At 50.0% G+C, this 27,744-nt stretch overlaps 1 protein-coding gene across 1 annotated transcript in view; it reads right to left on the bottom strand.

The window, feature by feature from the left end:
- Positions 1–836: 836 nt before the first annotated feature.
- The window catches only part of SZRD1 (SUZ RNA binding domain containing 1), a 42,091-nt gene continuing 15,183 nt past the window's right edge, over positions 837–27,744 (bottom strand). The window contains exons 2-4 of the mRNA XM_038747251.1: positions 4,749–4,798; positions 2,501–2,755; positions 837–1,629 (exon numbers count right to left, since the gene is read on the bottom strand). Coding sequence (XP_038603179.1) covers positions 1,527–1,629; positions 2,501–2,755; positions 4,749–4,798 — 408 coding nt within the window. The 3' untranslated portion in view covers positions 837–1,526. The remainder of the gene's footprint in view (positions 1,630–2,500; positions 2,756–4,748; positions 4,799–27,744) is intronic.

Here is a 27,744-nt window from a genome sequence, read left to right as displayed (position 1 = left end):
CACCGTGAGACGTGACATTCTCCCGATTCCTTGGAGAGCCGTCGGTTACGATTCAAAACAGACGGGTTGCCTGGCGGGGGGCGAGCGTGGGGGAAAAAAGAGAATCAGTGCAGCGGGACCGACCCGAATTCGTGGCCAGAAGACGCTCTAGGGATTGGCTACAACGCCCGGCCTCGCCCTCCGTCCCGGCGGAGACCTCCAGAGTCCAAGCTGAGCGCGGGACCACCCTCCGGCCCCTGGCTAGCGGGGGTGTAACTGAAGCCTCTGGGAAACCAGCTCCTGAATAAGACCAGGTCTCCATCCAGACTTTATTCGGCGCGGTTTTGTTCGAAAAAGGAACCGCCGTCAGGATAGCTCCGGGCCGACATCAGGGTGTCGGGCAGCTACTTAGGGTTTCCCTGCCGTGGCCTGGTGCGGCCCCCCTCTATCGACCTCCCGACAACACCGTTCGTTCAGCTAGCTGACCAACACAGGCGTCCCGGACTCGGGCTCCTCGTTGTGCCTTCCTCAGAACAAACACAGCAAGATACTGAACTAACCTAGTTTTCCATTCCTTGTAAACTTGGGGGCCACAGGTCTTGTCCCCTAGCTGTCTGTTCACGTCGGCGTTCTCTCTCTCTGAGGGGCAGCACATCTGGGCCCCGTGGCTCACCTCAAGGTGAGGAAGAGAGGAGACACCCGTCTACTTAGTTGGTCTTCCTCCGTACAGGAGGAGGGTGCGGCGCCCTTCCAAGCCAGCCGAGAGCGAGCCCCCCGCCACGAGCCGCTAGCCCCGGAGACGTGGCCGTGGGCCCCGGGGAGCCCCTCTTGCCTCTGCCCTTCCTTCCCTCCCTCCCTCCCCCCAGCATGGCAGTGGGAATACAGAATGAGAAGCTAAGCTTGCCAAAGTCCTATTGGTTTCAGTTAATTCATCGAAACGTTTTTAGAAGACTACCAACTACCGTTCCTCAATTAAAACAAAAATTCATTAAACAGCTAAAACCCCTCCCATGCACTTTTTCTTCTTGCAAATCAGGCTTTTGAAACAAACAAAATAATAGGGAAAGATGAAAACAAACAATCCTCTCCAATGGAACTTGCTCTTTAAGTGATGAAGACATGCACGTTGGGGAAGCATCCCCCCCATTAGGGCTTTGAAATCCCCGGCTGATGAGCATGATGAGCATTATTGCTGGCACTGGCTTTCGCCCCGAGTAGCACCAGCCGACTCTTCGCTCTGGTCGTTCCGAGTCTTCGGTGGGTGCCCCCCGACCCCGGCCCCCGTCCCCACCCTTTCCTTTTACAGTGACTTGGGACAGCCCTTGCCGACGCGCCGATCACAGTGGGAGGGGTTGGGGGGGGTGTCACAGTGCGTGGGATTCAAGGTCACAGTGGGCGGAGCAAAGGGGATCACAGTGCAAGTAAATCAGGTCGTTCCCTCTGCTCAAGTCCAGCTGTCCGCCACGGCAGTGCGACCCGTGGCGGACCACCCCGGCGGCGGCGGCGGCGGCGGTGGCGGCGGCGGCAGCATCTTCCCGGGCCCACATTTATCTGCGCTGCTTGAAGCCTTGTGAACCATCAGGACCCAGGGGCTGCCTGATCACATTATTGGGCTGCCTGACGTCTTCTGGCTGCGAGATCCTTGTCGGCCTGCGCGGGAGGAAGTCAAAATCACCTTTCAACCAAGGGCTGGAGGAAATGGGGGAATCGTCCTGGCGGCTCTGACTCTTCCGGCCCAGACCACCTGAGCCCAAGAAGGCTGCCAGGTTATTCATAATGACAATGATAATGACAATGGTATCTGTTAAGTGCTTACTGTGCGTCAAGCACTCATTCATTCAATCGTATTTATCGAGCGCTGTACCAAGCGCTGGGGTAGATACAACCTAATCAGGTTGGACACAGTCCCTGTCCCACCTGGGGGGGGGGGTCAATCTTAACCCCCATTTTACAGATGAGGGAACTGAGGCCCAGAAATGCGCCTTGCCCAACGTCACGCAGCAGACAAGCGGCGGAGCCGGGATTAGAACCCAGGACCCCCAGGCCCTATCCGCTCTCTCCGCTAGGCCATGCTAGCCCCGGGGGTCTGCGGGCCTCACTCTCCATTGCCGGCCCCTGGGGTCCCGTTGCGTGGCTCGTCTCCCCCCGAGCCGTGGGCCCCGGCCACCCTTCTCTGCCGGGCCGATAGGCTGCAAGAGGGATTGTACTCGTGGGGCTGTCTCGGTTACCCTGGCGCCTTGTCCCCAAAGAAACGGGACGTGGCCTGATAGCCTAGGGAAGTGATGCTGCCAAGTCCCTCTGCTTCTCTCCAAAATTGCCAAACATTTGCCGGGTGACTAAGCAAGTCTCCGTGTCCCCTCTTCCAAGTTCGGCTTCCTTCTGGGCAGGGTGAGGTTGGGACTCCGGGGCCCAAGGCTCCCTGCGATGTAGGGTTGGAGGTTGGGGGGGGGGGGTGCCACAGGAAATCCTGCCAATAACCCGGCCTCTGCCTTGGGCTGGAGGCCCGCGGCGGCTCACCTACCTGTCTAGGATGGGTTTCTCCTGCTCCTCCTCGGGGCTGGCGCTGCCCAGGATCCGCTTGCGGGCCTCGGCGTACTCTGCCTCCCGCTGGGCCAGGGACTTGACGGGCAGCGCTGGCCTGTTGGCGGAGTTGGGGCTGTTGACGACGCCGTTGCTGGTGGGCCTCTTGAGAATGCGGATCTGGGGGGGAGGGCCCGAAGGGAGGCTATCGTCCTGAATCACGATGGGCACTTTGGGAGGAGACTTGGACTTCCTGCTGAAGGGGGAGAAAAACAGAGGTGAACGTCAAAAGGCCTTTCGGCCGAATGCCACCCCTCGCGCCCCCGAGCCTGGTCTCCGGTCTGCGACCAGAACTGGAGGACTGCTGCCCTCGGAACCGCGGCGCTCTCGGCGGATCCGGACGGCCGGAACGGGCGGAGGGTCCCAGGGGCCGCCTCGACCACCATCCCCGAGACTAACGTTAGCTCCTCGTGGGCCATCCAACTCCCGGCTGGAACGCAATGCAGCTCTGGCACGCCAATTCCTCTCATCCCCGTGAGCTCCTTCCCTACCTCCACCACTTTGGGCTCCAGATTAAAAAGAAAAAAGTGCCAGGAACTTAGACTCAGTTAACACCCTCAGTTCCCTCTCCTCCTGGCCTACCTAAGGAGGTGACCTCATATGCTGGGGGCAGGTGGAGAGACTAAAAGGCTCACCACGACCCGAACTTCCCTCAGCGGCAGCCCAAACCGACGGGGAGGGAGATTTCAGGCCATCCGGTCGTACATCTGGGGATCCGGGTGCCCTTCCCGACGGCGCTAAGACCAGCGGGAATGCCTGCCCTAGCCATGACCACAACAGTGAAATACAAGGCCCTAGCAGCACAGGCTCTGGGGAGCGAGAGAAAGAGAGGGACGGAACTGCTGAGAGAAAACAAGCCACCTCTACAGGCTGGCACCTTGACCTCTGGGTCCAGCGCCCCAGGGACACCCAGCTCTCCAAGGACAACTGCCCCCCGCGTAGATTTCCACTCCCCGGGCCACCCAGGGAACACAGCCAACCGCCGAGAGCCGAGCCCTCCGGCTTGAGATCTGCAGCTCCTGACTCACCCTCTACGGAGAGGGTTTTCTATACCACGCAGGCTCCCTCATCTTATTGCTAAGGGACGTCTGGAGAATTTCCTGCGAACAAGCTGTTCTGATACAAATTATATCATCGCCCATATCTCTTTGAAGAGGGGGCTGGGGGATGGTGGACTCCCTAGGGGAAAATCTACAAACCAACAACCGAGCCCTCCTTTTCAGGACAGTGTAAGAGCAGACTCTGGCCAAGGATACTTGGCCGCCGCCCTCCTTCCCCAGGGCTCCCGAATCTCTTGGTCAGGAGCGGAGACGTGGTTATGGTTGAGTCTGGCAAAGAGAGCGGTATCACACCTAGCAGGGCAGCTTCTCCGAGTCCGGTGCGTTACAAGCGCTAGACCCGAAGGGGCTGGGTCCTCCACATCAAGAATGAACAGGAAGCAGAACATCACGGATCCCAACTATGGACGGAAACCATGGAGGCAGGGAAAGATGAAAGCAATGAGAGTTGCACGGATGGGCGGGAGGGGGCTGAGGAGGAACAGAAGGCGGGAAGAGTTCGCCAACCCCCCTCCACACCTTCCCCCGGGGGGCAGGGGGAGACTTGCTTGCTTTTGGAGACTTAAAGCTAGCCCAAGAGACCCCATTTTGCAAACGTAGGCCGTGGGGAGACGACCGGGCAGGAGGGAAGGCGCTGCTGCCTGGGCGATGGGACAAGCACGGAGCGGGATGGGCAGAACGTGGAAAGATGAACTGCGGTAAGAGGAAGCGGGCAGTCACCACGACAGGCGGGCAGACTAGGAGCCAGAAGCCCGAGCAACAGGAGGAGGGTGGCAGGGCTGGCGGGAATTTGGTGGTGGTGGTGGGGGGGTCTCAGAACTTTAGTCTGAACGACTACGTGTCCCAGGTCTCCCCAGACGGGCAGCTTCTGGCCTTCCGACTCTACTGGCCGGGCTCCGTCCGCCCGTCAGCGCCCCGGACGTCTGATTTCGCCAGCTCTGGCAGACACCTCTTCCTCTGCCGCAGTTCTCCCGCAGGCCTCCTTCCTTACTCAGAGGTGGCTCTGGGCCCCTGTTACCCAGCCCGGCCCGGTGCGTGTCCAGAAGCGGGGCCAATGTGGGAGGAAACCGGCGACTGCCCTAGTCTCTAAAGGAAGAGAGCCAGAGGCCTTGGACCAGACGGCAGCCTTACCTCTCCTTTTGTGTGATCTTCAGTTTTTTTTCCAACCGTCTGTCTATTTCCTAGAGGAAAAAAATGTATATAAAAAGTGGAAAAAAAAAATCTCTCTCAAATAGAAGCTTTAGCCTCAGATTTAAAAAAATCTGGGACCCTGGCAGGTACCGTGGGTCCTCTCTGCCGGTGGGGGTCAAAATCCTCGGACTGGAAACTAGATTTGCTCCCAAATGACCCTTTCTCGGCCACAGACCCAGCTTTCCCATGCTATGGAAGTTCTGCAGGGGGTCTGGCACCCTGTGGGCCTCCTCTGTGTATAACCCCTTAAAGATGGGCACAACCTGGCCCCATCAGCGGGTGCATCCTGGGCTTTGCGTGGGTCAGGAAACCGGATGGGGAAACTTTCTATGTGCCCACCTAATATCCATCATCCTAGAACTGAAGATCGGGTCTCGTTACGCTTGCAGGATCTTTGCCCGAGTCATCTTGCCCTGCTAAAAGGTGAGTATTTTCCGGCCACTGGTGAAACACAACTCTGAATACCACTGGTGAATACCCAGCTCTGGATAGGATTAAATTAAAGAAGGGGGCAAATAGCGGGGGAAAGTGGGCGTGCTGGTGAGGGCCTAATTCACAGAGTCCTGAACCGGAGGTCTACACGGCACAGATTCAATCCTCCTCCCTCCGACGTGGACCGGGAAACCCTTGTGGGACGGGGACTGGGTCCAACCTAATTATCTTTGATCCTCCCCGGCGCTTAGCACAGTGCAAGGCACATAGTAAGCACTTGACAAGAACCATTATTACTATCATTATTATTATTATTATCAGAGTAGGGTCAGGGACTAGACCTGCCCCGAAGGCAGGAGAGTGGGGTGGGGTGTGGAAACACCTGGAGCAGACACAGTAAAAGTCCAGAGAGGCACTGCAAGGCGCTGAGGCCCCTGGGTCAGTGACTTTAAACCCATTTCTAAAGCTTTCCCATTACACCTACGGGCCTCGCTCCGAATGGAGTAGCTCATCGTGAGAAATACAAGGAACTACCCTGTTTTGGCTTAAGGCTCCGCTGCCCCCCACTTTCTGGATCAACTGTCCTCTAACGTGCGACTATCTGTAGGGATTCTGGGGAGGGCCGGGACTGCTGGAAGGTCTGATTTACTAATTCCCATCGCAGGCTCCCGGCACGACCTCCTCCCTTTCGGACAGCAAGCCGAATCCTTCCAGCCAGCGTGGGCAGATCGGCTCATCGCTGCCCGGCCTTATCCCGTTAACCCCTGAGCCCGGGGAATGGGTGGGCTTGGGAGTTTGTCCGTGAGTGTCCCTTCCCCCTCAGATGGGAATGTGACCCACTGACATATCCCGTGAGCTATTTGGCATCCAACTTCAGCCCCACAGGTTTCCCTGGCATCTCTCTCGGGCTACGGCTCAGCACTGATGCAGGGAGAGTACCTGGTGGGGAGCGAGGGATCTGGTAAGCGGTCCCGCCATTCCTCTTCCAACAGGACCGCGGTCCTTGGCCGGGCAGCTGGCTCCAGACTCCACAAGGGATTTCGCCATCAAATTATTAGGAGGGGCTGTAGGGGGTGAGGGAGGGGTGGGGGGGTCGACAACCCGAGCTGCTTTAGGCGGAAGCCGATCCCAGCCGGCCCCGCGCAGCCACCTGGAAACCCCGGATAACTTACAGCTCCCCGACCGGTGACTGTACGAGCCCTGTCGGCAGTCAGGGCCGGTACTGGTATTCCCTTTGGAGCCGGTCCAGGGATCATGAGTCATCTCCTTTTTCTCCAATTAGGTCTGGATCCCAATTCTCCCCATGCTTGTGTTCGGAAGTGGGAGGGGGATCAGAACTGGCGTTAAGAACCCGCCCCCTACGGAGTCGGTCTCCCCTCGCTTCTGCCAGGGTGCGTTTTCGAAACCTATTCCAGCCTAGAAGGGCACGAGGGTCGGAGGCACCCTCAGACGCGGGAGATGCTGCTGGCCTCTTGCCTGCTGCTCGGTGTGGGGTCACCTCTCAGTCCTGCTCTCTCCGCCCGGGGCCGGCCCCCCCATCTCAGAAAGGGAGCCATGCGGCGGAGGGGGTCCCCCAACGGAGCTCCCACCGCTCTTTCACGACTCGCTGCGCCTCGGATGTGGGGGTCACTAGCCACGTTCAGGAAGGAGACCCAAGAGCGGGGACGGCACCGGGGAGCACTTAGAAAATCCCCGTTCGCAGCCCAGGTTTTGGAACGGAAAAAATCCCAACCACGACCTCAGCGGGTGATGCGGCGAAGGAAAGCTTATTTAAGGATGAGCCGAGTGTCCCTGCAATCACCCCTAAGGACCACAATAACGGTGATATTTGTTAAATGCTTACTGTACGCTAAGCATGTGAGTGGATACAGGATCAACAAATCGGACACAGTCCCTGTCCCACATCGGGCTGACAGTGTAGGGGGAAAGAACAGGTGACGAACCCCCATGTTACAGATGAGGAGGCTGAGGCACAGAGAAGTCAAATGACTGGCCTGGGGACACACAGCACCCCTTCTTTAGTTTGCCAGAAAGTCTGGATCTTGGTGGTCCCTAGACCAGTTCTCTTCTGAAATTCCAAAGTGTCTTCCCAAGGGAGATGTATACCTGTTCCTTTGCGAGATATGCCCCTGGCCCTTATGCCTGATGGGAGAGAAGTCCCAAGGTCACACTGAGTGCCTAGGACAACGCGCTGGCCTGAGAATGGGGCACCCAGCCCAGCTGCTGACCACCAGAGAAGAAACATATTACACCAGGGCCTACTTCTGGTTCACCGTCTGCAGCCCGGAGGTGACGGGACCCTTCGGAGGAAGGCCCTGACTTTACCATCAGGGGTGGGAAGGAAAGTGGTCAGGCTCCACCCAGGCCCACTGTCCCGCTGATCTAACTCCAAGAGTGGAAGCCTGTTAAAAAAGACTTATGAAGGGGAGGACGGGAGAGGTGTCTGTTAAAAGGACTATGCTGCTTGATTTTTCCGCTTGCTTCTTGCACGCTCCCTCACCTTTCTGCCCAAGTCCTGTTGGAACCAGCTAGGGAGCAGACAGTTCCTATGCTGTAACAAGGTGAGAGTCTCCCCCATCTCCTTTGCATCTACCTACTGCTATACACTGGACGGCCAGTCAGAATGGCAAACATCAACAATCTGGGCGGAAAGGGGGGTTGAAGAGAAAGGGGAGGAGAAAGGGGTATCTGACAGTCTTAATCTGCTTTTTTTTTAAAAAAAAAATACCCCACCCAGCAGATATCCTAGGGAAGAAGGGCTCTTCAGTATTTAGAATGGGAAGGAAAGAACGGAGGCTGAAGTGAAAGGAAGCAGCTGCAAAAACCTAGGAAATCGGCAGGCTTATGGGCCCTATTACAGCTAGGTGGTCCAGGTAGGGGCTTCCGATGAAAGGAGAGTGGGGTCACATTTCCCCATCCCCCAACCAGACTAAGAGAGCATCGAATGTCCCCGGCACTAATTTAGCTCTGAAAGCAGAGCACTGACATCCAATGAATCATACAACTGGAAGGGACTTGATAGGTCAGGCCTCACACCCCCTGCTTTATCATGACGGGCCCACTGCTCCAGTTCCTTGCTCAAAGAGGTCTGAGGGTCGGGGCTGAGCGATCACGAGACCCTCCCGGTGGTTCTTTCCCAATACCAGCTCCACATTCGGGAAGGGGCCAAAGCGGTACCAAGCCAGCCTCCTTCTTCATTCCGTGCAAGGGCCTAGCGGCGATGTGCTCGGTTTTAAATGAATCCAGACAAACTTCATTTCCCGAGGCTGGATCTGGCTCTCGGTCGCTGGATGAGGAACGGTACTAAAGGCTTGGGGTTAGGACGATCTTGAGTTGAACCCTGGACCGTGGTTTGAATGAATCCGCCTAAAAGCTCACTGAGAGTGTAACTCCGGTTTCTCTCAGGCAACCCGCTGAGGTTTCTGAGAAGACACTTTTAGAAAACAAGCGCACAGGGTATGCAGGCCAGGAGAACCCCCTTACAACACCTTTCTGTGCTGACTCACCTAAGCAAAAACATTCTGATCCCGGGTTTCACCACGGCACGGTCTGTCGGAAAAAGCACACCAAGTGCTGGTCTAGCAGGTTTACATCTCAGAACAATCAGTCAATGGTCTTTACTGAGCGCTTACCGTGTGCAGAGCACTGCGCTAAGTGCTGGGGAGAGTCAATACAGTAGAGTTGGTAGACACGATCCCTAAGCACAAGGCCTGGCCAAAGTCATTTAGTGCCAAAGATCCAAATAATTCTTTGGAGGGAGGGAGGCAAATCTGCTTCCTGAGATGTCACCGCCTTCAGCAAGGTTCCAATATCCCCTCCCTGAAAAAGATGTCATGGCTTGGCCTAATAAAAGAAGGATTCTGCTGCGCTAACAATAATGACAATTGTGGCATTTGTTGAGCACTTTCTATAAGCCAAGTGCTGGGGTAGACAGGAGATAATCAGGCCCCACATGGGGCTCCCAGTCTAAGTAGGAGGGAGAATACGTACCGAAATCCTCATTTTGCGGGTGAGGGAACTGAGGCATGGAGAAGCGAAGTGCTCTGCACACAGCAAGCGCCCAATAAATACGACTGAATGAATGAACGTGACTTGACCAAGATTACAGAGCAGGTAAGCGGGGGAGCCGGGATTAAAACCCAGGTCTTCTGACTCCTATACCTAGGTTACACTGCTTCCTACTATAACATTCATGGTTTTTACTTCTAATTAAGCAAAAGATCTCACACTTACTTGACCAGCCTAGGAGAGATCCAACAGCTTCGTTAGGGCCATATAAAGGGGTCGGCGCCTTTAACGTGAATCCAGTCCAAGCGTATGTTCTGGAGAGACCACAGATCACCAAACAGTAGGCCCATTTCTTTTTTAAAACCTCATCACCCCATATTTATGTTTCATTGTTGACATCTTTGTTTATGCCTCCGCTTCGCTTGCTACGTCAGGAGGATGGGCTGAAATAGAGTGTGGTAATTAAGCTGCCCAGTCTGGGTCATTTTCTAAAATTAGCCTTCCCCGGGGGGGAGGTCAGATTGCTGGAGTCATTCTTCAGAGAGCAAGACTCCTGAGGTCTTAATATCAGGCCTGCCACCAAGGATCTCACCCATCAGCTCCATCTGCCAAGGCAGGCGGGAGAAAGGCAGCGTCAGATGGGCTCGGGTTGCCTCCCTGAGCGTGGTCCAAGGACCCCAGGAGGGAAGAAAAGATAAAATGCTCAGTCAACGTGACCGACAAGCCCCAGAAGGCCGTATCCAGATGGCGAGGTGTTTAAGACCTACGAGCGGTCGGTTGGACTCCTCCTTGGCCAGCCAGAGACGGTTCACTCATCGGCCTTGGCTTAGTCTCACTTTGAGGGGGCCAAGCGATTAAATAGTTTCACTTTCACCAAGACAGATCAACGGATCTGGATCCCGGCACATTCCCCCTCACAATCTTTATCCCATTCCTTCTGCTCTAATAATCCCTCTCTCCCTCACATTCTCACTCGGCAAAAGATCCCTCTAAAATGAAGGTCGAATTCCAGAACAGGGAGCCTGGGCAAGATTTCCAAAGTTTTCCTATTTGTAAATCTCTCAGGAAGCGTTAGCTATTTGGAAAGGCGGACTGTCGAAAGGTTTCCTCCCCTGAGCCTCCATTCAGAAGAAAGGACGGAGGACGGAGGAAAAAGTAAGCTGGTCCCCAAAGTCACCGTAGAATTTGGAGAGGTTCAAGACACTTTGAGGCACCCCTCTAGTCCAACTGGCACACCCACTATGAACCACAGGTTTTGAAATCTAACCCGAAGCCACCCAGCTGTAATTAGCAACTGTTTGATCTACTGGCACTATCTTTGAATGCTGAGAAAGAGAGAAGAATCAGGGTTTCATGGGCCACTTGAGGACCTGCGAGAGTTCACTGGCATCAGCCAAAGCAGCGTGCTGATGACGACGGTATCTGTTAAGCGACTGCTATGTGTCAAGCACTGTTCTAAGCGCTGGGGTAGATACTAGCTGATCAGGTTGGACACAGTCCCTGTCCCACATGGGGCTCACAGTTTTTATCTCCATTTTACAGTTGAGGTAACTGCGGCCCAGAGAAGTGACCTGACCAGGGTCACACAGCAGACAAGTGGCGGGGATTAGAATCCGGGTCCTTCTGACATTCAGGCCCATTTTCTATCCACAAGGCACCGTTATTATGCATTTTAGCAGAGCAGAAAATGCAGTCCCCGAGACTTCTAAGGTTCAGACACTATTCTGAGCAAAGGAACAACACCCTTCTACCCTACACTCCTGGAGTCCCCCGCTGCAATCAATCATCAGTGGTATTTATTGAGCACTTACTGTGCGCAGAGCACTGTACTAAGCGCTTGGGAGATTACAATATTACATTCCCTGCCCACAACAAGCTTCCTATTGGTGGGGCAGATGAAGATGGTTGACAGAGGACAGAGTTTGTGAATGCATTCATCATCATCATCAATCATATTTATTGAGTGCTTACTATGTGCAGAGCACTGTACTAAGCGCTTGGGAAGTACAAATTGGCAACATATAGAGCCAGTCCCTACCCAACAGTGGGCTCACAGTCTAAAAGGGGGAGGCAGAGAACTAAACCAAACATACTAACAAAATAAAATAAATAGAATAGATATGTACAAGTAAAATAAATAGAGTAATAAATATGTACAAACATATATACATATATACAGGTGCTGTGGGGAAGGTAAGGAGGTAAGATGGGGGGGATGGAGAGGGAGACGAGGGATTCACAACAACTCAATCCAGAGAGGGTCCCAACAGCTGCTTTTAGGTGGATTTGCCATCTTCCCCAGGATCTCACTTGCCCTGCCCTACACCAGAGGAAATGTTGAGGCTCCGCCCATCTAACTTTGAAAAGAGGTCTTTACACCAATCCAGCCGCATGCAGAGCCAATGCTGAGACGCATCATTTAAAAACAGTTCTTCAACCTGCCTCCGACTCCTCAGGAGCTCTCAGGAGCTGAGGCCAACAGTGAGCCGCTGAGAGTATCAAACCCCTGAAGGTGACCATTGTCCTGTCCTCTTTCCTGGATGCCAGGGGCCAGACTCAAACCCCCAAGGGGTTCCAAAACCCGGTCAGACTTCCACGGGTCCTCAGATCGGGGATAAATCAGGTCCGGATCTCTGGGCGCCGCTGAAGATAGCTTGGGCCCGCTCCAATCCAGACCCATACCAGAGAGCGGACTGAAGCCGAACTGGCTTTAACGGTGTGGGCAGTGTATGCCGTTCCCCTCCTGCCCTTGGTTGCTCCGGTGACTTTGCCAAAGCAGAATAGGATGCTGAGAGATTGGGAGCAACGACAGCAAAACCACTCCCTAAAAGCAACAAGGGATGAGAGAGACAAGAATCTCCTCAGCTCCTCTCAGACGCTCAAAACGATAATAATAATGGATGAGGTGGAAGTGTCTGCCCTAGGACGCTGCCTCAGCCTGGAAGAGCCCCGGGTTCTGAAAACTCTCCAGCTGGGTCGAGCCAGGATCTCAAAAAACCGGCTTGTCTGGGACGGGGTCCGGGGTATCGGTGTTTCATTCTGAGTAGGTGGGAAGAAAGGAATCACAGGAGTTGGGGTGAAAAGGGGCGTGGGAGTAGTGAGCAGGTTCTCGGGGCCTATTCAATCTCACTCAAACCTGGCTCTTTTCTGCTTTGCTTGCAAGTCTTCAGCTCATTTTGGGCACAGATTTATTCATTTCAACCATATTTACCAAATGCTCACTGACCACTATACTAAGAGTTTGGGATTGAGGTGGCTAATTCAGCCCCCACAGCAAGAGAGAGGAAAACCATAGTTTCCCCCAACCTCTGGACACCTAGGAGGAAAATGACCCCCGGGGGGCATGCAGCCAAGGAGGGAAGGGGGCTGCCCCCAGAAAGAGCCCTCCTACCCTTCATTCATTTGTTCAATCGTATTTACTGAGCGCTTACTGTGTGCAGACCACTGTACTAAGTGCTGGGCAAAAAACAGAGACAATCCCTGCCTACCCCGGGCTCGCAGACTAGAAGGGGGGAGGCAGACACCAAAACAAGTGAACAGGCATCAGCAGAATCTGGTTCCTGGCTGAGCCTGTCTCAGAAATTCCAGCAGGGGAGATGACCACCTGGATTTCAGGTCAGCTCTGCAGGAGGGGGCTGGGGACACCTCTGCGTGCACAAAGTGAATGCCGGTGGCTCACTACAGCCTCAACTCCTAGTCAACTAGACCGCTGGGACAACCATGCAGGAATCCCAGTTGGGATAAGAAAAGGAAGGAGAAAACATGGCTTGAAACATCTTTTTACTTTAATAGCTACGGCAGTGAAGAGGTCAAGTGATACAAGGAGGGAGGCAAGATAACTCTATATTACTGTAATATTACTCTATTTATTTATTACTCTATTTATTTATTATTACTCTATTTACTACTCTTTATTTATTACTCTATGTATTTATTACTCTATGTATTTATTACTCTATGTATTTATTACTCTATTTATTTATTTATTTTACTTGTACATATCTATTCTATTTATTTTATTTTGTTAGTATGTTTGGTTTTGTTCTCTGCCTCCCCCTTTTAGACTGTGAGCCCACCGTTGGGTAGGGACTGTCTCTATATGTTGCCAACTTGTACTCCCCAAGCGCTTAGTACAGTGCTCTGCACACAGTAAGCGCTCAATAAATACGATTAATTGATTGATTGATTGATTGATTGATTGGAATGACAAGGCTTCATCAAGTCTCCTCCTAGTCCCAAATGGACCGCGGCTAGAGCTGGACTTCCCAGACTCAAGAGTGTAGCTGCGACCAGGCCGAGCCGCGGGACCCTGGGCTTTAATGGCCTCTCTTCGGCTCTTCCAGGCAGTCTTCGCCTCAGTGACCTACTTTTCGGCAAGCATGTGTTAAACCTCCCTAGGGTGAATCACCCCATGAGAAGAGCACTTACATCAGCTCTGGGGAGAAATAAACCCAGCACTTTCTTGCCTCTCTCGGGCCTCTGAACTGAACACCGCAAGTGGCTTGCAAACGGGCCCAAAAATCCGGACACCACCACGACAGCACTAGTTTGTCCCCGTTGGAGGCCCCCCCTTTTCCTCTGCTCCTCCTCCCCTCCCCGTTACTCCCACTCCCTCCGTCCTACCCCTTTCCTCTCCCCACAGCACCTGTGTTTATTCGTACATATTTATTACTCTATTTTATTAATGATGTGTATATACCTACAATTCTATGTATCTATTTTGATGGTATCGACGCCTGTCTACTTGTTTGTTGTCTGTCTCCCCCTTCTAGACTGTGAGCCCGTTGGTGGGTAGGGATTTTCTCTATCTGTTGCCGAATTGTACTTTCCAAGCACTTAGTACAGTGCTCTGCACACAGTAAGCGCTCAATAAATAAATAAATAAATACAAACATACGAATGAATGAATGATAAAAGTGATCAGCAGGGCTCCCCTCTCCTTTGCCGGAGGGGTTGAAAGGTTCTTTTTCTGCTGGCTAACCAGGTGACAGTGGAAGACCTTGGGGCATTTTTCGGAATGTGGAATAAGAAGAACAACATTTCTATGACGATAAACAGAGGAGGCTGAATTAGCTACTAACTGGAAAGCAAGCTGCTACAATAACCTCCCTGGAACCAGGGACAGAGTGTGTCCTCACTTCGCATTAAATCTGAGCCATCGGCCTTTGGAGTCAGAAGGTTATTCACTCAAAGAAGGCAGGCAACTGAAGAACATTCATTCATTCAATCGTATTTATTGAGCGTTTACTGTGTGCAGAGCACTGTACTAAGCGCTTGGAAAGTACAATTTGGCAACAGAGACAATCCCTGCCTGACAACAGTCTAGAAGGGGGAGGCACACAAGAAAACAAGTAGACAGGCGTCAAAACAAAATAAAACAAGTAGGCATCGACATTATCAAAATAGATAAATAGAATTATAGATATATGCAGAGCACTCTACTAAGAACATGTACTGAACTCTCCCAAGCGCGTAGTACAGTGCTCTGCCCATAGTAAATGCTCGAGAAACGTCATTGATTGATCGATACTATGCCAACCCCGTCTTAATCCTCTTCGACCTCTCAGCTGCCTTCGACACTGTGGACCACCCCCTTCTCCTCAACATGCTATCCAACCTTGGCTTCACAGACTCCGTCTTCTCCTGGTTCTCCTCTTATCTCTCTGGCCGTTCATTCTCAGTCTCCTTTGCGGGCTCCTCTTCCCCGTCCCATCCCATTACTGTAGGGGTTCCTCAAGGGTCAGTTCTTGGTCCCCTTCTGTTCTCTATCTACACTCACTCCAATGGTGAACTCATTTGCTCCCACGGCTTCAACTATCATCTCTATGCTGATGACACCCAAATCTACATCTCTGCCCCTGCTCTCTCTCCCTCTCTCCAGGCTCGTGTCTCCTCATGCTTTCAGGACATCTCCATCTGGATGTCTGCCCGCCATCTAAAACTCAATATGTCCAAGACTGAACTCCTTATCTTCCCTCCCAAACCCTGCCCTCTCCCTGACTTTCCTGTCACCATAGACAGCATTACCATCCTTCCCGTCTCACAAGCCCGCAACATTGGTGTCGTCCTCGACTACGATCTCTCGTTCACCCCACACATCCAATCTGTCACCAAAACCTGCCGGTCTCACCTCTACAACATCGCCAAGATCTGCAATTTCCTCTCCATCCAAACCGCTACCTTGCTGGTTCAATCTCCCATCCTATCCCGACTGGATTACTCTGATCTCCCATCCTCCTGTCTCTCCCCACTTCAGTCTATATTTCACGCTACTACCCGGATCATCTTTGTGCAGAAATGCTCTGGGCATGTTACCCCCCTCCTCAAAAATCTCCAGTGGCTGCCTGTCAACCTACGCATCAAGCAAAAACTCCTCACTCTCGGCTTCAAGGCTGTCCATCACCTCGCCCCCTCCTACCTCGCCTCCCTTCTCTCCTTCTCCAGCCCAGCCCTCACCCTCCACTCCTCTGCCGCTAATCTCCTCACTGTGCCTTGTTCTCGCCTGTCCCGCCATTGACCTCCGGCCCACGTCATCCCCCGGGGCCTGGAATGCCCTCCCTCCACACATCCGCCAAGCTAGCTCTCTTCCTCCCTTCAAAGCCCTACTGAGAGCTCACCTCCTCCAGGAGACCTTCCCAGACTGAGCCCCCTTTTTCCCCTCCTCCTCCCCATCTCCCCCGCCCTACCTCCTTCCCCTCCCCACAGCACTTGTATATATCTCTGTACAGATTACTTTATTTATTTTTCTTGTACATATTTACTATTCTATTTATTTTGTTAATGATGTGCATATAGCTTTAATTCTATTTATTCTGATGACTTGACACCTGTCCATATGTTTTGTTTTGTTGTCTGTCTCCCCCGTCTAGACTGTGAGCCCGTTGTTGGGTAGGGACCGTCTTTATATGTTGCCGACTTGTACTTCCCAAGCACTAAGTACAGTGCTCTGCACACAGTAAGCGCTCAATAAATACAACTGAATGAACTAATGATCCTCTACAGCACCATAAAGGTATTCACTCATTCAGCCTCCGCTGAGAGAAACTATCCTTGTTCGCAAGTGGGGAAATAGAGCAGTCCAAGGAGTTGGGCTAAGTGGGGAATAAAGGATTCCTGCTCCTTTCTGGCATTAGGAAATACTGAGGCCAGTCATCACTCATCAGTAGATTTGAAATGGTGAACAAAGAGAAGACTGCAAAGCTTATTGTGGGCCGGGAATGTGTGTTAAATTGTACTCTCCCAAGCATTCAGGACAGTGCTCTTCACACAGTAAATGCTCAGTAAATACAACTGACTGCAGAAGTACATCCCAGGCCACCTCCAAAGACCAAGACAATCCAACAGTGTTTAGAATCTGGCAACCAAACCTCAGAAACCAGTTGTAGTACTTTAACAATACTGCCCACCAACAGGAACCTATCACAACTTCGTTTTTACGGACTACTGTACCTAAAAAGAAGGAATGCATTTTAGCTGCCTCTTGTCACAATGTTGGTCCTTTCCCAGGTTGGGAGTCACATCCTAGGCTGGGCTTAGGCTTGGTTTGTGTATAGTGGGAATGCCATGGGCTGTACCGGCCGTTTCACTCAGGAGAGGCTGGGTCCTGGATCACTGGAAGCCAGTCTGTGGGAGGGGGAGATCGGCCAACAGGCCCAGAGAGAACTAACAGGACACTGGAGGAACACCACAGTCTCAAACAGTGAACATCTCCTTTCACTAAAGAGTTCCAAGAATTAGTGAGACCAAACAAGCAAGCAAACAGATTACCCTCATCCCTCTAGAGTAAAGCAAACACTAGAGTGATTTAAGAGGCATGGGTCAAATGCCACCTGCTTCTACATAACATTTGCTAGTGTACTAAGCTCGCATGGGACTGTCTGCTGGGACTGTGCTCTCAGTGGAGAGGAAGGTGCAGATCCCAAAGGCAACTTGTACTTCCCAAGCGCTTAGTACGGTGCTCTGCACAGAGTAAGATCTCGATAAATACGATTGAATGAATGAAATCCTGAAAACAGCTGGCTGAAGTGGGTGACAAAGATGGCAGCAGGAAGCAAGATACAGGCCTGCTGAGTCGTGGTACTTGGGCACGGTTATGCCATGGCCACCTGGGCTGGGAATGGGTCTTAGGGGTGACAGAAAAAAAAAATCTTCAATTGCGCTTTGCAGTACGCACACCCCTTCCCCCTGATACCCTCACTGCACACTTGCGCTGCAGCAGGGACCTGAGACTGCAAGAGTGGCATGCACAGACCACCAGTATTATTAACCGATCCATGGTATTTATTGAGCACGTTGCCATACTAAGCGCTTAGGAGAGTGCACCGGAGTTGGCAGACCTGTTCCTTGCCCTTAAGGAGCTTATAATCAATTCCTCCAGGCAGGTTCTCGGCACTAAAGTTTCAGGACCAAGGCTTGCCCTTGCTTAACGAGGACTCCCCATCATCATACCACGCTACAAAACACACCACAGTCTTCCAATTCAAGGGCAATTCTGTGGTGCTCTACCCATCCATGTCGTCCTTCTCATCCCAGGACCCTGTTGTCCAGCAGGCTCAGGGAGACAGAGCTGACTGGAGTCAGGGCCTGTCCTGATGAATACTATTCCTGACGCTGAGCAATGAGAGCGCCGTACACTGAATCAATAAATACGATTGATTGATTGATTGATTGAAGCCTCAATCTCCCAGGCCGACTGTTTTTTTTCCCCCCAAACCTCCCAGCCCCTAACCCTACAGACCGTCGATGTTTCGGGTGGGAGACCTGCGTTCGGTGGAGGGAAGATCGAGCAACTGTCTTTTAATGACACAACTCCTCCGGTCTCCCGGAGGAGTAACAGTAATATGCGGAGAAGAATTGTTAAACCATTGCTGGCTTTCTGGTTGTCCTTTCTCTAACCAGTTGATCCATCATTTATTAAATAGTTACTCGGTCCAGAGCACTGAATTGAGTGTAACTAAACTGTACGTTCATTCTGGGCTGGGAGCATGTCTGTTATTTATTTATATTAATGTCTGTCCCAGTCTCTAGACCGTGAGCTCGTTGTGGGCAGAGATGTGTCTGTGGTTATACTGTACTCTCCCAAGAGCTTAGTACAGTGCTGTGCATACAGAAAGTGCTCAATAAATACGACTGAATGAATGAATGGCCTACAGCTACGGGCAGATTCCCCTGGAGCCATTTACAGAATTCTGCCCACCTTAACCTGAAGTTCCAATGGGAGGGAAAGCCCGCATACCCTGAAGCTACTACACGGACAAGTTTTTAGTTACTCCTCAGATGACTGACTTCAGTCATCTCCTGAAGATAACTGACAATTTCAGTCACTTAGGTTGGCTTTGAGGGCAACTTTATTTTGCGAGAGGTCAGTAGAGTGGAGGCCATTGGGGAACTGGAGCTTTTTCAGCGACTTTGTTAAAAAAAAAAAAAAAAGCTACTTCCTCTTGTATTTTGATCGTGGGGCGTGCTTAGGGAGCTAGACCAAGCAGCATGCCATTCAACAGGCAGGTCAGGAGTTGCCCAGACAAGAAGAAATTTTGCTCATGCAAGCAGGAAAAAAATCTCACGTAAACCCTGCGTGCCATCTACCTGAGGTCTAGCTGCCCCTCCACTGCATAACTCAGAGCAGGAGGCAATCATCATCATCATCAATCGTATTTACTGAGCGCTTACTATGTGCAGAGCACCGTACTAAGCGCTCGGGAAGTACAAATTGGCAGCATATAGAGACAGTCCCTACCCAACAGTGGGCTCACAGTCTAAAAGGGGGAGACAGAGAACAAAACCAAACATACTAACAAAATAAAATAAATAGAATAGATATGTACAAGTAAAATAAATAAATAGAGTAATAAATATGTACAAACATATATACAGGTGCTGTGGGGAAGGGAAGGAGGTAAGATGGGGGGGATGGAGAGGGGGGTGAGGGGGAGAGAGACCAGCTCAGAGACCTAGCTCAGAGACCAGGATCCCACTAACTACACTGCCTTTGGTCCGGGACACAGTTTTCTCCTTTTCTGAACATTTCGAGGGGCTAGGAAAACCCCTGCTGAAGTACCTATAGTTGGAGGGGAGCAGGGGGGAAATGCAGTGGTGAGGGGGAGAATTCAAGCCCATGGCAACCACAGCAGGTCTTTAGGACAGCCAGAGCCTGCTGGGAGCAGGTCCCTCACACAGGCTCAATGAAAAGGGTTGAGAAGTTACTAGTGAAAAGCTCATTATCCTCCCTGCTTTGAGCAGAATATGGAAAGAAAAAGCGTGTTTCCAGAGTCCCACGAACACACAGCTCAGCACGGTGATATGTAAACTGGACAGTTTCCTTAAAGGACGGGCCCCTCTGAGTAAACCATTGCACTCTCCAGATTGCAGCCAATGGAGAAGCGCTAAAAATGCCTGGAAAGGGAATTGAAAGGAGAGGGGATGGGGCAACAGAACAAGTCACTGTCCTGTCTTCCTCTAGACTGTAAGCTCGGTGTGGGCAGGGAAATGTGTTTTACATTGTTGTGCTGTCCTCTCCCAAGCACTAGTACAGTGTCCCGCACACAGTAAGCACTCAATAAATACGGCTATTTGATTGATTATTCTACAACCATCCACGAGCCTCTCAAGGAAGCAAAGAAACCCCTGAAGAAAGGTTTTCAGGCTAGCCCCCCAAACTCAGGATGATTTTAAAATCACGTTAGGCAGCAAACAGCACCCATTTATTTTACCATGACATCACCTGACCTTAGAGGTGCCCAGCGGCATGGCCAGTTTCCTCTTCGCTGTGAAGCTCTGAGTTTGTGTTCACTCATTCCTTAGAGGGAAAAGGAGCCTGGAACGGTTAACTCTCCCCGCAAATCGAAACAACCTATCATTCTATCTAAAGTCACTTCAATGAGACGCCGAGCCTTGGACGGGGCAGTTTCTGGACGACCTTTAAAGGTGCCAGGGGCGAATGCCTGGATCTTTAGGGAAGCAGCATAGTCCAGTGGAAAGAGCACAGGCCTAAGAGTCATTCAGTCATATTTCTTGAACACTTACTGTGTGAAGGGCATTGTACTAAGCGCTTGGGTGAGTACAAAATAACAGACACAATTCTTTGCCCATAACGATCTTACAGTCTACAGGGAGTCAGAGGACCTGGGTTCTGATCCCACCCCTGCCACTTGTCTGCTATATGACCTTGGACTAGTCACTTCATTTCTCTGGGCCTCAGTCCCCTCATCTGCTAAATAAGGATTCAATACCCATGCTCTCTCCTACTTAAAATGATGACCTTGGACTAGTCGCTTCGTTTCTCTGGGCCCCAGTCCCCTCATCTGCTAAATAAAGATTCAAAACCCATGCTCTCTCCTACTTAAAATGTGAACCCCACGTGGGACCTGATTATCTTGTATCTACCCCAACTCTTAGTACGGTGCTTGACACATAATGAGTGCTTAACGAATACCACCATTATTATTATCTTTAAACTACAGGGCCCAGTCGTCTCTCTTCCTGACTAGAGATGTTTCTTGTTCTCATCTGTTGCCAATGACAAACGTCATTTGAATTCGCGGGTGAAAACAAAAGGTAACATTCCTTTCTGCCTATGTCAGAGGTCCCTCCTTCCCTCAAATGGAAACCTAATCTAAAACCGGAGAAGGCATCTATTACTTGGCAGATTTTTCGGCAAGGGGAGAGGATGACAGTATCATGATTTTATAAATAACTCTCAAACGCTCCTCCCGGCTCACGTCCTCCACCAGGGCCGGCGAGCCCAACAAGGATGGTATGGAAGTGCGACCCAGTGTTATTTTTGGTCTAGACTATTTTTGAAGCCGTAAACCAACTTTGGAACCAGAGAAATAAAGCTAAACGCTGACCTGATTGCTTTTCTAAGGAACAAAGATGACTTTCAATGACAAAATAGTACACTTGCCTAATACTGAGATTTGTTGAAGCCAACCAGGTGGCAATTTGGCGCTTGTTTAGAATAACAGTAGCTTAAATTACAGGGGGGAGGGGGGGTGATTTTCTTTTACGGTCACAGAAGTTTTTAATATTACTGTATTTGCATTAACTACTTTCTTTCAAAAAAGGTCTTTCTACGGTAATATGTACGGTGCGTGCCTTGAGCTTAACTTTTCTAATAAACGTGAGCTCTTTGGGGAAGATATGTTAATAGCTTTAGAAGAGCCAAACAACTTAATGGACACTTAATTCTTACCTAAGCTGGTGGGTAAATCCTATTTGAGGAACATTCATGAATTAGTTTCTCTGAACCACTTTTTCCGCAGATGATCTCACAATGCAGTTGGAGGACAGAAAAAGGGACGTGAAGGTGCTGAGCATTTGGTTTACATGCCGATTTTCAGTTTGGAAACAGGTACTTGAGTTTTTTGAAGGTTTTTGCGGGGGATAGGAGTGGGGGAGAGAGGGAGGGGTTGGGAAGCAGCATGAAGAGGAACGGATCGAGAAGACCTAAAAACTATGCCTCTCCCTTTCCCAAGTAAACTACTTTAGGAATTGCAATCAGTGGATTATTTAAAGCCATTTTATGTACATTTCTCTACTCCCCTCTCCCAACTCTTGTCCTAGGCTACTTTTTTTTCTGTAGCTGCCTTTTAAGCCTTTCACTACTCAGCACTTTTACCAGAAGGCAAAGGGAGAGGGGAGGAGCAGAGGAGGAACAGAAGAGGAGATGACACTTGCGTCGACTTTATGATTTTGCAGCTTTGGTCTGGCGAGGACTTTGGGACCATTAGTGAAAATGAGCTTGAGGATTACCTGTCGATTTAAACTTATTCCAGCTTCTCCTTTAATTATCGGCCAAACATTTTATTATAAAGTCATTTAGTAATACCCGGAGAAGCAGGCCGACTTAGAAGGGGAGGGGGGAGAAATTAAGCATCCAGTCTTCAAAACAACTCCCCATTTGTCAAAAGAAATTTATGCCACGGCCAAGACCCTAAAGCCCAGGTCTCCAGTTGGTCCAAAACCAGAAGCCCATTTACTTGAACGCTGTTGAGCAAATTAACAGAAACAGAAGCGCTTTAAAAACAAACGGATTCTGCAAGGGAAGAAATCTTTCCTTCCCATGGTCTTGTGCCAAAGGGTTTGATTCCTTGCCTTGACTCAGTGGCTCTCATCAATCAATCAATCGTATTTATTGAGCGCTTACTGTGTGCAGAGCACTGTACTAAGCGCTTGGGAAGTACAAGTTGGCAACATATAGATTGATCACAAACAAGGGGATCGTCTCTAAACATCCCTGGCCCCTCTCCTCGTGACACGCTGCTGATAGTTGTTTATGGTAGTCCTCTTCTTGTAGAATCCCCCAAATGCAGCTTTCTTCTAGGATCTCCCCTAATAATAACGGTGGGATTTGGGAAGCTGCAAGGCCTAGCGGCAAGAGCACGGGTTTGGGAGTCGGAGGTTGTGGGTTCTAATCCCAGCACTGCCACTTGTTTGCTGTGTGACCTTGGGCAAGTCACTTAACTTCTCTGTGCCTCAATCACCTCATCTGTAAAATGGGGACTGAGACTGTGAGCCCTACGTGGGACAACCTGATTACCCTGTGTCTACCCCAGCGTTTACAACAGTGCTTGGCACATAATAATAATAATAATGATAATAATGGCATTTATTAAGCACTTACTGTGTGCATAGTAAGTGCTTCACAAATATTATTATTATTATTATTATTAAAATGTGTCAAGCACTATACAAAGCAAGAGAAGCGGCGTGGCTCAGTGGGAAGAGCACGGGCTTTGGAGTCAGAGGTCATGGGTTCGAATCCCGGCTCCGCCACATGTCTGCTGTGTGACCTTGGGCAAGTCACTTCACTTCTCTGAGCCTCAGTGACCTCATCTGTAAAATGGGGATGAAGACTGTGAGCCCCACGTGGGACAACCTGATCACCTTGTATCCCCCCAGCGCTTAGAACAGTGCTTTGCACATAGTAAGCGCTCAATAAATACGACTGAATGAATGAATGAATGAATGACGATAAGCAGGGCAGGCAGTTTCTGTCCCATATGGGACTCACAATAATAACAGTAATAATAATTATAGTATTCGTTAAGCGCTTACTATGTGCCAAACACTGTTCTAAGCACCGGACCTAAGGGGGAGGGAGGACAGGCATTTCCACCTCCATTTTACCGGTGAAGAAACTGAAACACAGAGAAGCGACTCGCTCAAGGTGACCCAAGTGTCAGAGAAAGGATGAGAACCCAGATCCTGACCCCCAGGACCGTGCTGCTGCTTCTCACCAGACTCCAAAACCCAGAACTACTTCTCAGGACTGAAATAGGGAAATGGAAGAACCAAAAATTTGAACCTGTATCCAGTTCCAAGACAGACCCTAAAGATATACGGCTTGCCCACAACAAGAAGATATCAGTGGAGTACTCTTCCTTTTAAGTTCCTTACTATGGGATGAGGTTTTCATCTTTCATTAATCCACCTATCTTGGCAAACTGACCCAGAAGGCACACATATCCACCCTTTAGCACTAGGCTAATTCCTTCAATCGTATTTATTTAGCGCTTACTGTGTGAAGAGCACTGTACCAAACACTTGGAAAGTACAATTATGTTACCAGCACTTTCCCCACCCCAAAAACGTGATAATACATCTTTAGGAAGTGATGAAACAAAAAAAAAATCGAGTTTTTGGTGGCATCACGCCTCCCACTTTAATTTGCTTGACTCCTAAATATGGACGGATGGACCCTCCCTATGTATGCCATTGCAGACTTGGAAAACAAACTTTGGTATCTATTGAGCAAAGTCTTGGAAGTCCTTAAGATACATGGGCCTCATCCTTTATTGATTAACTTCTGAATATTTATTGACTCACTTTAGCAATTGTTTCCAAAACTAGCTCAGTATAATGATTAACCAATAATGAATTGGATGCTTCATAAATTCCCACCCTATTAACTTGACCACTCTCTTTATCTACTACTTATAAAGCCCCACCACCTCCATTTCCACCTCCTGCTGACAAGCCCCTCCGCCCCCTCCAAAATGGAGAAATTCCTCGACCAACAGAAACAACAAGAGTACAAGAAAAAACAGAAGACAAGCCCACTACAATCTCATCCACATTTAAATTCCGGGTCAATGCTTCCGAAGTCCTCACTCCCTTTAAATTCAAAATAAACCTTGACATTGCTGGAGGCGGGGGAGAGAGGGAGAGGGAATGTGTGTGTGTAGGTGGGAGGGTAAGGCGACACGTTAGTTTCTTATTACTCAGAAGGCTAATGAGTTGCCCCATCACTCAATAAAACTCGCTACTAATATCTACTTCCTCAAGTCGTTTCAATATGACTGCGAAAAAGATGCAATGTCCAATAATAGCCTTAGGAAGGAGTTCATTCTACAAGTTCCCAATTCAGTTAGGAAAGATGTAAGAAATTAGGAGGGAAAAATATGACTGCGATAAAGACGCAACGTCCAATAATAGCATCAAGGAGGAGTCCATTCTACAAGTTCCCAATTCAGTTAGGGAAAGAGTGTAAGAAATTAGGAGGTAAAAATATGACTGTGATAAAGACGCAACGTCCAATACTAGCCTTAAGAAGGAGTCCATTCTACAAGTTCCCAGTTCAGTTAGGGAAAGAGTGTAAGAAATTAGGAGGTAAAAATATGACTGCGATAAAGACGCAACGTCCAATAATAGCCTCAAGAAGGAGTCCATTCTACAAGTTCCCAGTTCAGTTAGGGAAAGAGTGTAAGGAACTAGGAAGTAAAAATCAATCAATCAATCAATCGTATTTATTGAGCGCTTACTGTGTACAGAGCACTGTACTAAGTGCTTGGGAAGTCCAAGTTGGCAACATATAGAGACGGTCCCTACCCAACAGTGGGCTCACAGTCTAAAAGGGGGAGACAGAGAACAAAACCAAACATACTAACAAAATAAAATAAATAGCAAAAAGTCAAGTAAAAAAGCAGTCGCCACAAGGGTCGGAACGGCAGCTGCAGAAGGAAATTCACAAGAGCGTGGTCACTTGCACCTTGGTCGCCTGGTTGGACGGGCTATCGGACAGAAAACTGACCACGTTCTCAGAAGCGACGGTCCAAACCCAGGAGGAGGTGGCACCAGGCCTGACTGCAGGTTATTACAGGCTGCCCGACTGTTCATTCACTTATTGAGCGCTTACTGTGTGCACAGCACTGTACTAAGCGCTTGGAAAATACAATTCGGCAACAGAGACAACCCCTACCCAACAAGGGGCTCGCAGTCTAGAAGTGGGGAGACTGTTACTCCTAAACAAAGGCCTCTGGTCGGTAATAATATAATAATAATGATGATGGCATTTATTAAGTGCTTACTATGTGCAGAGCACTGTTCTAAGCGCTGGGGTAGATACAAGGTAATCAAGTTGTCCCATGTGGGGCTCACAGACTTAATCCCCATTTTTCAGATGAGGGAACTGAGGCCCCTTCTAGACTCTCCCTTCTGGACTGTGAGCCCACTCTTGGGTAGGGACCGTCTCTACATGTTGCCAACTTGTAATAATAATAATAATAATGGCATTTGTTAAGCACTTACTATGTGCAAAGCACTGTTCTAAGCGCTGGGGGGATATAACATGATCAGGTTGTCCCACGTGGGGCTCACAGTCAATCCCCATTTACAGATGAGGTAACTAAGCCTCAGAGAAGTTAAGTGACTTGTCCAAGGCCACACAGCAGACATGTGGCGGGGTCGCGATTTGAACCCATGACCTCTGACTCCAAAGCCTGGGCTCTTTCCACTGAGAATAACTATTTATTTATTTATTTATTTTACTTGTGCATATCTATTCTATTTTATTTTGTAGTATGTTTGGTTTTGTCTCCCCCTTTCAGACTGTGAGCCCACTGTTGGGTAGGGACTGTCTCTATATGTTGCCAATTTGTACTTCCCAAGCGCTTAGTACAGTGCTCTGCACATAGTAAGCACTCAATAAATACGATTGATGATGATGAGCCACTCTGCTTCTCTTGTACTTGTACTTCCCAAGCGCTTTGTACAGTGCTCTGCACACAGTAAGCGCTCAATAAATACGACAATGAATGAATGAATGAAAGGCCCAGAGAAGTGAAGTGACTTGCCCAAAGTCACACAGCTGACAAGTGGCAGAGCCGGAATTCGAACCCATGACCTCTGACTCCAAAGCCCGGGCTCTTTCCACTGAGCCACGCTGCTTCTCTAAATCGGTAAATCGTGAAATGCCACTGCGGGGTTTGTTGAGACTCCCCACATCCCTGGTCCCTGAGAATGGGGGAAATGAGGAAAAAAACCAAACTCATTTCGAGGACTTTGGAGGTTACCTTTGAACAATAATACAAACACCAAGAACGGTAAACTTAATTAATGCAATTAATCGCTGCTGCTCGAGGTAAACGGTCTGTGTTTCCAATGGCTGGTTTATCAATCCATCAATCAATCGTATTTATTGAGCACTTACTGTGCTCAATGTTTATCCAGGTAAGGGGTGAATAACAATAATAATAATCAATCAATCGTATTTATTGAGCGCTTACTGGGTGCAGAGCACTGTACTAAGCGCTTGGGAAGTACAAGTTGGCAATATAATGATGGCATTTGTTAAGCGCTTACTATGTGCCAAGCACTGGGGGGGAATACAAGGTATTCACGTTGTCCTACATGGGGCTCTTAATCTCCATTTTACAGATGAGGTCACTGAGGCACAGAGAAGTTAAGCGACTTGCCCAAAGTAACCCAACTGACGGGAGTGGTGGAGCCGGGATTAGAACCCATGACCATCCCGCCCCGCTCCAAAACAAGATTTAAGACGCCCGCGAGAGGCCTGAAAAGTTTGGGGAAATTACAACCTTCATTCACATAAACTCCTTCCACCTAAACTGACGCCCAGCCTCGCACCCTCTGAGCCCCGGGATGCTTTTGAGAAGCAGCGCGGCTCAGCGGAAAGAGCCCGGGCTTAGGAGTCTGAAGTCGTGGGTTCAAATCCCGCCTCTGCCACCTGTCAGCTGGGTGACTTTAGGCAAGTCACTTCTCTGTGCCTCAGTCACCTCACCTGTAAAATGGGGATTGACTGTGAGCCCCACGTGGGACAACCCTGATTACCTTGTATGCCCTCCAGCGCTTAGAACAGTGTTCGGCGCATAGTAAGCACTTCATACCAACATTATTATTATTATTATTGTTATTTTAGAAGGGCGACCTGAGATGATCACAAGATCTCGCTTGAAGGGAGTTAGTTCACTGTGAGAGGAATCGGCCGGCTGCGCTTTCGGCTGCTTTGGTGCTGGGTTTATTTTTCAAACCATTTTTGGTAGGGCCTCGGGTCAACGTCTCTGCAATTGCCCATTTGAAGGGATAAAGGAAAAATTAAAAAAAAAATCACCGCCCCCCCATCATGAGGTCGACTTCAGCCAAGAGTTGAGTGGCCAAAGACCCAGAGGACCCCGGCCCCTGCACATGGATGATGATGATGGTATTTGTTAAGCGCTTACTATGTGCCAAGCACTGTTTTAAGAGCTGGGGGGGGATA

Source organism: Tachyglossus aculeatus, chromosome 5 (assembly GCF_015852505.1).
Source record: "Tachyglossus aculeatus isolate mTacAcu1 chromosome 5, mTacAcu1.pri, whole genome shotgun sequence".
Lineage (NCBI taxonomy): Eukaryota > Metazoa > Chordata > Mammalia > Monotremata > Tachyglossidae > Tachyglossus > Tachyglossus aculeatus.
The sequence above is the reverse complement of the archived record's forward strand: the minus strand, read 5'-3'. Positions and strand labels throughout refer to the sequence as shown.